Here is a 12,980-nt window from a genome sequence, read left to right on the forward strand (position 1 = left end):
AGTTCGGCGTCTAAAGTTCGGCTTCCGGTTAGCGGAGGATCCCGATATGGATTCCGAATTCCGTTGTGGTCCGTGGTAGCGGAATCAATAATGGCCGATTATTGATTCCGCTACCACGGACCACAACGGAATTCGGAATCCATATCGGGATCCTCCGCTAACCGGAAGCCGAACTTTAGACGCCGAACTTAAAACAGAAGTTCGCTCAACAATAGTTTTCTGAGCTGTTGTGTTAGACACTCCTCTGATCACCTCCTGGTCAATTTTGGCGGTCGGTTGCTCCACTGAAGCGTGTCACCCCACCCTTGCGCACCTTTGTAGTGACGTTCTCCTCTCACATCAAAGGCACGTGGTGCTCTGCAGTTTCCACATCACTTATTCACAATGGTGCCATTCGTCCACTCACGATACTATCACCACATCAGCAGAGAAATACCGCCACCTGGGGCCCAGAGGCCAATCATTATCCCTTCCTGCCGCTCTGATAAATTGCCCCTTTTATCCATAAGAGCAGTGAGGGATATGTGTGCAGACAGCCTATCACACCCCGTATATACCACCAAGGGATATGTGTGCAGACAGCCTATCACACCCCGTATATACCACCAAGGGATATGTGTGCAGATAGCCTATCACACACCTTATATACCCACCGAGGGATATGTGTACAGACAGCCTATCACACCCCGTATATACCACCGAGGGATATGTGTGCAGACAGCCTATCACACCCCTTATATACCCACCAAGGGGGATATGTGTGCAGACAGCCTATCACACCTTGTATATACCACCGAGGGATATGTGTGCAGACAGCCTATCACACCCCGTATATACCACCGAGGGATATGTGTGCAGACAGCTTATCACACCCCTTACATACCCACCAAGGGGGATATGTGTGCAGACAGCCTATCACACCCCGTATATACCACCGAGGGATATGTGTGCGGACAGCCTATCACACCCCGTATATACCACCGAGGGATATGTGTGCAGACAGCCTATCACACCCCTTACATACCACCGAGGGATATGTGTGCAGACAGCCTATCACACCCCGTATATACCCACCAAGGGGGATATGTGTGCAGACAGCCTATCACACCCCGTATATACCACCGAGGGATATGTGTGCAGACAGCCTATCACACCCCGTATATACCACCGAGGGATATGTGTGCGGACAGCCTATCACACCTTATATACCCACCGAGGGATATGTGTGCAGACAGCCTATCACACCCCGTATATACCACCGAGGGATATGTGTGCAGACAGCCTATCACACCCCTTATATACCACCGAGGGATATGTGTGCAGACAGCCTATCACACCCCTTATATACCACCGAGGGATATGTGTGCAGACAGCCTATCACACACCTTATATACCCACCGAGGGATATGTGTGCAGACAGCCTATCACACCCCGTATATACCACGAGGGATATGTGTGCAGACAGCCTATCACACCCCGTATATACCACCGAGGGATATGTGTGCAGACAGCCTATCACACCCCGTATATACCCACCGAGGGATATGTGTGCAGACAGCCTATCACACCCCGTATATACCCACCGAGGGATATGTGTGCAGACAGCCTATCACACCCCGTATATACCCACCGAGGGATATGTGGGCAGACAGCCTATCACACCCCGTATATACCACCGAGGGATATGTGTGCAGACAGCCTATCACACCTTATATACCCACCGAGGGATATGTGTGCAGACAGCCTATCACACCCCGTATATACCACCGAGGGATATGTGTGCAGACAGCCTATCACACCCCTTATATACCACCGAGGGATATGTGTGCAGACAGCCTATCACACCCCTTATATACCACCGAGGGATATGTGTGCAGACAGCCTATCACACACCTTATATACCCACCGAGGGATATGTGTGCAGACAGCCTATCACACCCCGTATATACCACGAGGGATATGTGTGCAGACAGCCTATCACACCCCGTATATACCACCGAGGGATATGTGTGCAGACAGCCTATCACACCCCGTATATACCCACCGAGGGATATGTGTGCAGACAGCCTATCACACCCCGTATATACCCACCGAGGGATATGTGTGCAGACAGCCTATCACACCCCGTATATACCCACCGAGGGATATGTGGGCAGACAGCCTATCACACCCCGTATATACCACCGAGGGATATGTGTGCAGACAGAATTGGTCATAAAATGTGATCTGATCTTCATCTAAGTCACAACAATAGACAATCGCAGTCTGCTTAAACTAATAACACACAAAGAGTTAAATGTTACCATGTTTTTATTGAACACACCAACATTTAACTCTTTGTGTGTTATTAGATTAAGCCGACTGTGATTGTCTATTGTTGTGACTTAGATGAAGATCAGATCACATTTTATGACTAATTTGTGCAGAAATCCATATCATTGCAAAGGGTTCACATACTTTTTCTTGCAGCTGTATATACCCACCAAGCCAGCTCAGCACACGGGACTTCCTTCAGGAGCTGCGTGCTGCTGACCTCGAAAGTAGGAAGTGGTCAGAATAATGGGACTCTACTGTGCATTATTATTATTTTATTGTTACATTGTTACTTTTAGTAATCTATTATTTACATAGTTTTGTTACTATTATAATTTTGTTGGGAGAAAGGGGCGTGGCTAGGATGAGCCGTAAAACAGGTAACGTTTATTACTGACCTGCTTCGTTTTTTGGGGCATTTATTGGCGTACGGTTTTGGCAGCCGTGGTGTGATGTCAGCATGTATAACAAGTTGCATCAATATCAGGACATATCCGTTTTTTACTCTACATTTTCAGTTTATCGCAATGGAGTGGATTGTCAATCATGGTAAAGTTGGGGTCACAGCAGTACCTCAGTTGGTCCCTATAGGGCGCAAGGTTGTAAGCAACGTCCAATAATTGCAACATTTCCAACTCTGTAACTATAAGCCCCTTTGGGCTGTTCCCGGGAAAGCTGGGTGGGTTTTATCTGCTGTTTCTCCACATCCCTTATTATATTGCTCCATAATCAGGCAGATGTGAAACTCAGGGCTCTGGGAAAGCTGGGTTCTAATCAGTTTGGTGTCATGAAGGAGGGCACCCAGCTTTCCCAGGCCTCTGAATGACCAGCCGGCTGAATTCAGCGGCATTTAGTTTGGTTGTTTATAAGATGTGAATCTGAATACTGACTGTAATTTAAAGGGACATGGCGCCCATTCCCTGCGCCTGGCTCTGGAGGTGACGGCTGCGCTGCAGGTTGATGTTCTGAGAGGTGATTTGGTGCAGCGGTGTTGTTACAATGTAGCATCATAGAGACCAGTGATTGCTGCCCCCTGCTGGTCACTCCCAGGTTCAGTAATAGAATCTTGTCTAATTAATGAGTGGGGGTCGTCTGTCCCCTGTATGTGACTCACTCACTGCGCACAGGATGATTCACCCCAGGATTTAACCCAATTGCACACTTTAACCCTGCAATGACCTGGGCCCCAATATAAAATCTGTAACCGGCCCCCCCCCCCCCCTCCAGCAAGCGCTCAGGTCACCCCCAAAATATCATCGGGTCATATTATGTGTCTGTAATATACATGATACAAGCAGGTGACCGCCTGTTTGGGTGATGTGCAGACGCCCGTACGGTAGAGGGTGGCGGGGGGGACACTGGTTTTAGGAAAATGAAGCTTAAAGGGGTATTCCCATCTTACACATTTATGGCATATAGTGCCTAATAGATGCGAGTCCCATCTTGGGGACCGATGTGGAGAATGGGGGTCCCCCAACTCTCCCTGAAAGGCAGCGGCCACCTCCGCATCCAGGTAGAGGGGCACATGTCCGCAGTTCCCTCCAGTCACTCCTATGGGAGCCCCCCATAGCTGCGGACTCACATCTATCAGACGTTCATGGCCGGTTGTGGGGATGTCTCATGAAGTGTCATATCGTATACTGGAAAGTTCTCGCTATTTTCAAGATCTCTGCTTGCCGTCAGTAAATAACGACACACCGGAATTCACCGTGTACGACATAACCGGGTAAAATACCGCAAACTGACGGATCTCCATTGACTGCAATCGGATCTGAAGGAGATACAGCCGTTTTCCGGAGATGCGATCCGCCAGTTGGTGGCGTTATCCGGCTGTTACTCTCAGGTGTGAACGGAGGCTTAGGGTCCCTGAAACAATCCGGGGAATGGAACCGAAAATCTGCCGCGTGTGAAGACGCCCTTACATATTCAGAGGCAGTAAACCTGTAATATAGCCCTGCTCTCAGCTGGGTGTTTGTTACAATTGTATCCAATCATTTGTAGAGGTTTAGTACAAGATGGAGGCATTCCTGACCCTATGGATGCTATACACCCCCCGTCTGCAGCATTTTCTGGTGGTCGCTCTCTGACGGGAGGAATTTCAGGCGGATTCCGAGGGGTCGGTCATTGATCGTCCTGTGTGACCCGTATCCACCCCTCATATCTGTGCTCGTATTTCTTTCATCCTCGTCTATTTCTGATGAGACTGAACCTTGTTAGGCCTCTTGCACACGACCGTATGGCTTATTTACTATTTTGCGGTATGCAAAAAACGGATCCGCAAAAAACACGGATGATGTCCGTGTGCATTCCGTTTTTTGTGGAATGAAACATCTGGCCCCTGATAGAACAGTCCTATCCTTGTCCGTTATGCGGACAATAATAGGACATGTTCTATCTATGAACCGAACGGAAATACGGAAACGGAAGGCATACGGAGTACCTTCCGTTTTTTTGCGGATCCATTGAAATGAATGGTTCCGTGTATGGTCTGTATACCGAACGCAAAAAACGGAACGTAAATGGAAAAAAAAAACGTTCGTGTGCAAGAGGCCTTATACTGAGGATTGCAGGACACTGCATGGACAGAGTGATGTCACCTCAGTCACTGAATGTCCTCCCGGCGCCGCTGATCACTGGAGAAGGGTAAAGATCAGCGGTCACCATGAGGGCGACACAACGGCTGCAGCGACAGATTTACGGAACACACAGATATTTGTCACTAAAGACACAGCATGGATGTACTCACAGTGAATGGCCCCTACTGATTATAATACCGCCCCCTGTGCACAAGAGCTGCCCCTGCTGGACTGGCAGAGAACATATCCTGACAGTCTCACAGATGAGGGTTTGTTACAATTGTATCCAGCCTAGGCGATCCACTGACACATTGTAACAAACTTTCAGGACAGGAGGGATTTATGCTGCTGATGTGTTTACCTGACAGAGGATTGCCCAGACTGGATACATTGTATCAAACCCTCAGGAATGAGAATGATTAGGTCTCATTGTAAGCAAGAATGTCTCCAGTCACTGACATCAAACAGAGATCTTATCAAGTGATTTGCTCCTTTTTTTGGGCATAAATTACAGTGTGTGTCATATTTGTGCAATGATTTGCTTCCCTTCTTGCCCCTCACCAAGTGGTGAGGAAAATAGGCGGGGCTTAGCATGAGTGGGTGTGGCCAGGAAGTTTCAACAAATGGTGAAAAAACTTGTGCTAATCTATGCCTGCTCCTAGGTGATGTACAGAGCCTACATCTACCCCTCCCTGCACAATGACCCAGTGCAGGTCACAGAGCCTGCCCACAACATTCTCCTAGAAAAGACAATAAGTGATATATACAGCTCACCTTCTCCTTCCCCTCCCTGCACAATGACCCAGTGCAGGTCACAGAGCCTGCCCACAACATTCTCCTAGAAAAGACAAAGGGTGATATATACAGCTCACCTTCTCCTTCCCCTCCCTGCACAATGACCCAGCGCAGGTCACAGAGCATGCCCACAACATTCTCCTAGAAAAGACAAAAGGTGATATATACAGCTCACCTTCTCCTTCCCCTCCCTGCACAATGACCCAGCGCAGGTCACAGAGCCTGCCCACAACATTCTCCTAGAAAAGACAAAAGGTGATATATACAGCTCACCTTCTCCTTCCCCTCCCTGCACAATGACCCAGCGCAGGTCACAGAGCCTGCCCACAACATTCTCCTAGAAAAGACAAAAGATGAGATATACAGCTCACCTTCTCCTTCCCCTCCCTGCACAATGACCCAGCGCAGGTCACAAAGCCTGCCCACAACATTCTCCTAGAAAAGACAATAGGTGATATATACAGCTCACCTTCTCCTTCACCTCCCTGCACAATGACCCAGTGCAGGTCACAGAGCATTCCCACAACATTCTCCTAGAAAAGACAATAGGTTATATATACAGCTTACCTTCTCCTTCCCCTCCCTGCACAATGACCCAGCGCAGGTCACAGAGCCTGCCCACAACATTCTCCTAGAAAAAACAATAGGTGATATATACAGCTCACCTTCTCCTTCCCCTCCCTGCACAATGACCCAGCGCAGGTCACAGAGCCTGCCCACAACATTCTCCTAGAAAAGACAAAAGGTGATATATACAGCTCACCTTCTCCTTCCCCTCCCTGCACAATGACCCAGCGCAGGCCACAGAGCCTGCCCACAACATTCTCCTAGAAAAGACAAAAGGTGATATATACAGCTCACCTTCTCCTTCCCCTCCCTGCACAATGACCCAGCGCAGGTCACAGAGCCTGCCCACAACATTCTCCTAGAAAAGACAATAGGTGATATATACAGCTCACCTTCTCCTTCCCCTCCCTGCACAATGACCCAGCGCAGGTCACAGAGCCTGCCCACAACATTCTCCTAGAAAAGACAAAAGGTGATATATACAGCTCACCTTCTCCTTCCCCTCCCTGCACAATGACCCAGTGCAGGTCACAGAGCATGCCCACAACATTCTCCTAGAAAAGACAATAGGTTATATATACAGCTCACCTTCTCCTTCCCCTCCCTGCACAATGACCCAGCGCAGGTCACAGAGCCTGCCCACAACATTCTCCTAGAAAAGACAATAGGTGATATATACAGCTCACCTTCTCCTTCCCCTCCCTGCACAATGACCCAGCGCAGGTCACAGAGCCTGCCCACAACATTCTCCTAGAAAAGACAACAGGTGATATATACAGCTCACCTTCTTCCCCTCCCTGGACAATGACCCAGTGCAGGTCACAGAGCATGCCCACAACATTCTCCTATAAAAGACAACAGGTGATATATACAGCTAACCTTCTCCTTCCCCTCCCTGCACAATGACCCAGCGCAGGTCACAGAGCCTGCCCACAACATTCTCCTAGAAAAGACAATAGGTTATATATACAGCTCACCTTCTCCTTCCCCTCCCTGCACAATGACCCAGCGCAGGTCACAGAGGATGCCCACAACATTCTCCTAGAAAAGACAATAGGTGATATATACAGCTCACCTTCTTCCCCTCCCTGAACAATGACCCAGCGCAGGTCACAGAGCATGCCCACAACAATCTCTTGAAAAGACAATAGGTGATATATACAGCTCACCTTCTCCTTCCCCTCCCTGCACAATTGCCTCTGCAGAGGTCACAGATTATGCCCAAATTGTTCTCCTATAGAAGTCACTGAGTGATGGAGATGTGCCACTTCTTCTCCCTCCCTGCACAATGACTTCTGCACATGTCACAGAGTATGCCCACTACACACTCCTATGGAAGTCAATGGATCACCTTCAGTCTACAGGTTCCTATGGTCCATGTGGCTGCTGAAAAGAAAATCTCTAAATGCTGTTGTCAGCAGACAAGATGGCCGCCCATCTCTCTACAATCAGAAAATGAACATATATAAAGATCAGTATCTGCTTATACACAGGTGACACACTGCCTGGTCATTGTACAGTAGAGATGATTTCTAGGACTGCGCCGGCCCTTTAACATAAGCTCGTCCTCCATTCAGAGATATTCTTGCCCCCCCCCCCCCCCCCCCCCCAGTAATGAGAAGATCTCCAGACGCTGCGGATCAATAAGATCAGAGTCTTTAATGCCGCTGCCCGGAAGCGCGGGGCGCAGCGGAGCATCCAGGTTTTGCTGAGCATTCATATAGTGACTATTTCATTGCCAGAGACCTGACGTGTGCAGTACATGTGTCATATATTGGGGTGACTGTTGTGTCTCATACGTGTGTCATATTATGGGGTGACCGGCGTGTCTCATACGTGTGTCTTATATTGGGGTAACCGTTGTGTCTCATATGTGTTTCATATCATAGGGTGACCGGCGTGTCTCATACATGTGTCATATTATGGGGTGACTGTTGTGTCTCATACGTGTGTCATATATTGGGGTGACCGGTGTGTCTCATATGTGTTTCATATCATAGGGTGACCGGTGTGTCTCATACGTGTGTCATATATTGGGGAGACCGGCGTGTCTCAAACGTGTGTCATATATTGGGTTGACCGGCGTGTCTCATACGTGTGTCATATCATGGGGTGACCGTTGTGTCTCATACGTGTGTCATATCATAGGGTGACCGTTGTGTCTCATACGTGTGTCATATATTGGGGTGACCGTTGTGTCTCATACGTGTGTCATATATTGGGGTGACCGTTGTGTGTCATATATTGGGGTGACTGTTGTGTCTCATACGTGTGTCATATATTGGGGTGACCGTTTTGTCTCATACGTGTGTCATATATTGGGGTGACCGTTTTGTCTCATACGTGTGTCATATCATAGGGTGACCGTTGTGTCTCATACATGTGTCATATATTGGGGTGACTGTTGTGTCTCATACGTGTGTCATATATTGGGGTGACCGTTGTGTCTCATACGTGTGTCATATATTGGGTTGACCGGCGTGTCTCATACGTGTGTCATATCATGGGGTGACCGTTGTGTCTCATACGTGTGTCATATATTGGGGTGACCGTTGTGTCTCATACGTGTGTCATATATTGGGGTGACCGTTGTGTGTCATATATTGGGGTGACTGTTGTGTCTCATACGTGTGTCATATATTGGGGTGACCGTTTTGTCTCATACGTGTGTCATATATTGGGGTGACCGTTTTGTCTCATACGTGTGTCATATCATAGGGTGACCGTTGTGTCTCATACATGTGTCATATATTGGGGTGACTGTTGTGTCTCATACGTGTGTCATATATTGGGGTGACCGTTGTGTCTCATACGTGTGTCATATATTGGGTTGACCGGCGTGTCTCATACGTGTGTCATATCATGGGGTGACCGTTGTGTCTCATACGTGTGTCATATATTGGGGTGACCATTGTGTCTCATACGTGTGTCATATATTGGGGTGACCGGCGTGTCTCATACGTGTGTCATATCATAGGGTGACCGTTGTGTCTCATACGTGTGTCATATCATAGGGTGACCGTTGTGTCTCATACATGTGTCATATCATAGGGTGACCGGCGTGTCTCATACGTGTGTCATATATTGGGGTGACCGTTGTGTCTCATACGTGTGTCATATATTGGGGTGACCGGCGTGTCTCATACGTGTGTCATATATTGGGGTGACCAGCGTGTCTCATACGTGTGTCATATCATAGGGTGACCGGAGTGTCTCATACGTGTGTCATATATTGGGGTGACCATTGTGTCTCATACGTGTGTCATATATTGGGGTGACCGGCGTGTCTCATACGTGTGTCATATCATAGGGTGACCGTTGTGTCTCATACATGTGTCATATATTGGGGTGACTGTTGTGTCTCATACGTGTGTCATATATTGGGGTGACCGGCGTGTCTCATACGTGTGTCATATATTGGGTTGACCGGCGTGTCTCATACGTGTGTCATATCATGGGGTGACCGTTGTGTCTCATACGTGTGTCATATCATAGGGTGACCGGCGTGTCTCATACGTGTGTCATATATTGGGGTGACCGTTGTGTCTCATACGTGTGTCATATATTGGGGTGACCAGCGTGTCTCATACGTGTGTCATATCATAGGGTGACCGGAGTGTCTCATACGTGTGTCATATATTGGGGTGACCATTGTGTCTCATACGTGTGTCATATATTGGGGTGACCATTGTGTCTCATACGTGTGTCATATATTGGGGTGACCGGCGTGTCTCATACGTGTGTCATATATTGGGGTGACCGTTGTGTCTTATACGTGTGTCATATATTGGGGTGACCAGCGTGTCTCATACGTGTGTCATATATTGGGGTGACCAGCGTGTCTCATACATGTGTCATATATTGGGGTGACCATTGTGTCTCATACGTGTGTCATATAATAATGAGGTGAACAGTCACACACGTGTCTGATCAGTGTCCTCCTCCCGGGGCCCCACCTGCAGGACGTCACTGTGGGGCCCCATCACCAATTATCTTGCAGCTTTGTGCCGTTGTTGACGAGCATCGTCTTTCATGGGGAACTATAAGCCCCAGCATGCTGTGACGCCTGCAGACCTTCAGGATCTGATGGGAGTTGTGATGTTACTCACGGCACAGTGATGGGCGGTTTTACGTACATTGGCGCAGTTTTCAGTGCGGTTTTGTGGGTACAGTTTCTGTCTTTGGCGCTATCTGACAGGGGGCGTCTCCGCCTGACGTTTTACAGCCTCTTCACTGCGGCGTCCACTTGACTTTCTGACCGTCTCTAAGTGATCTCCAAGTGATGTAATTAAGTCTGCTCCATCTGTGTCCGGGCGGCTGCGGGTTGTCAGAGCTGCGTCCTCTCCCTGATCAATCACAGGGTCCCGGGGCCCGAGTCCCTCAAGGCCACGCTCCCAGTCCCTATGATGGCAGGGGGCGACAGGCGGCGCTGGGATTGAGCCTCCTTCATGTGTCAGTCGCCGGCCTCGGAGGGTTGAAGACTCAGCAGATTTATCCGTCAATTATTAATGATCCCAAAGACGAGAAGGAAAACTGAAGGCGACTCCAGACAGAGCGAGGAGAGCGCAGCGTGCAGCCGACAGCAGCCATGGCGGAGTACTACCAGCTGCAGGACGGGCAGCAGCTCAACGGGCTCTGCCAGTATGCCCAGAAGATCACTGCCTGCTTCGGAGTGAATGGTAAGAGGCTCAATGTCAGGGGTGGGGTCCGGGAGAGGGGTCCGGGAAGACCAGACCAACTGCTGCGGATACAGATGTAGCAGAGCTGATAATGTCACAGAGAATCTTTTGTAGATATCACCTGCAGTCCTATGTAACACCTCAGATAACACAGTGATAACTCTCTGAGTACAGATAATGTAGTAGATGTCACCTGCAGTCCTATGTAACACCACAGATAACACAGTGATAACTTTCTGAGTACAGATAATGTAGTAGATGTCACTTGCAGTCCTATGTAACACCACGGATAACACAGTGATAACTTTCTGAGTACAGATAATGTAGTAGATGTCACCTGCAGTCCTATGTAACACCACAGATAACACAGCGATAACTCTCTTAGTACAGATATTGTAGTAGATGTCACCTGCAGTCCTATGTAACACCACAGATAACACATTGATAGCTCTCTGAGTACAGATAATGTAGTAGATGTCACCTGCAGTCCTATGTAACACCACAGATAACACAGCGATAACTCTCTGTGTACAGATAATGTAGTAGATGTCACCTGCAGTCCTATGTAACACCACAGATAACACAGCGATAACTCTCTTAGTACAGATATTGTAGTAGATGTCACCTGCAGTCCTATGTAACACCACAGATAACACATTGATAGCTCTCTGAGTACAGATAATGTAGTAGATGTCACCCGCAGTCCTATGTAACACCACAGATAACACAGCGATAACTCTCTGAGTACAGATAATGTAGTAGATGTCACCTGCAGTCCTATGTAACACCACAGATAACACAGCGATAACTCTCTGTGTACAGATAATGTAGTAGATGTCACCTGCAGTCCTATGTAACACCACAGATAACACAGCGATAACTCTCTTAGTACAGATATTGTAGTAGATGTCACCCGCAGTCCTATGTAACACCACAGATAACACAGTGATAACTCTCTGAGTACAGATAATGTAGTGGATGTTACCTGCAGTCCTATGTAACACCTCAGATAACACAGTGACAGCTCTCTGAGTACAGATAATGTAGTAGATGTCACCTGCAGTCCTATGTAACACCTCAGATAACACAGTGATAACTCTCTGAGTACAGATAATGTAGTAGATATCACCTGCAGTCCTATGTAACACCACAGATAACACAGTGATAACTCTCTGGGTACAGATATTGTAGTAGATGTCACTTGCAGTCCTATGTAACAGCACATATAACACAGTAATAGCTCTCTGAGTACATATAATGTAGTAGATGCCACCTGCAGTCCTATGTAACACCACCGATAACACAGTGATAACTCTCTGAGTACAGATAATGTAGTAGATGTCCCCTGCAGTCCTATGTAACACCACAGATCACACAATGATAACTCTCTTAGTACAGATAATGTAGTATATGTCACCTGCAGTCCTATGTAACACCACAGATAACACAGTGATAACTGTCTGAGTACAGATAATGTAGTAGATGTCACCTGCAGTCCTATGTAAATCCACAGATAACACATTCATAACTGTCTGAGTACAGGTAATGTAATAGATTTCACCTGCAGTCCTATGTAACACCACATATAATACAGTGATATTTTTCTGAGTACAGATAATGTAGTAGATGTCACCTGCAGTCCTATGTAACACCACAGATAACACAGTGATAACTTTCTGAGTACAGATAATGTAGCAGATGTCACCTGCAGTCCTATGTAACACCACAGATAACACAGTGATACCTCTCTGAGTGCAGATAATGTAGTAGATGTCACCTGCAGTCCTATGTAACACCACAGATAACACAGTGATAACTCTCTGAGAACAGATAATGTAGTAGATGTCACCTGCAGTCCTATGTCACACCACAGATAACACAGTGATAACTCTCTTAGTCCAGATATTGTAGTAGATGTCACCTGCAGTCCTATGTAACACCACAGATAACACAGTGATAACTTTCTGAGTACAGATAATGTAGTAGATGTCACCTGCAGTCCTATGTAACACCACAGATAACACAGTGATAACTTTCTGAGTACAGATAA

General features: G+C 47.6%; 1 protein-coding gene across 22 annotated transcripts in view; it reads left to right on the forward strand.

Annotated features, from left to right (window-relative positions):
• The window catches only part of ABLIM1 (actin binding LIM protein 1), a 269,963-nt gene that overhangs the window by 41,223 nt on the left and 215,760 nt on the right, over window positions 1–12,980 (forward strand). For 3 of the 22 annotated variants that reach the window (XM_040435179.1, XM_040435173.1, XM_040435172.1), the window contains exon 1: window positions 10,590–10,930. The exons of 2 other annotated variants lie outside the window; for them this stretch is intronic. In XM_040435179.1, the coding sequence (XP_040291113.1) occupies window positions 10,840–10,930 (91 nt within the window). In that variant the 5' untranslated portion in view covers window positions 10,590–10,839. Of the gene's footprint in view, window positions 1–10,586; window positions 10,931–12,980 lie in introns of those variants that run through there. 17 more of the 22 variants (XM_040435180.1, XM_040435181.1, XM_040435178.1 and 14 more) reach the window with 8 other exon arrangements.

The sequence above is a fragment of the Bufo bufo genome, chromosome 6 (assembly GCF_905171765.1).
Source record: "Bufo bufo chromosome 6, aBufBuf1.1, whole genome shotgun sequence".
NCBI classification, from domain to species: domain Eukaryota; kingdom Metazoa; phylum Chordata; class Amphibia; order Anura; family Bufonidae; genus Bufo; species Bufo bufo.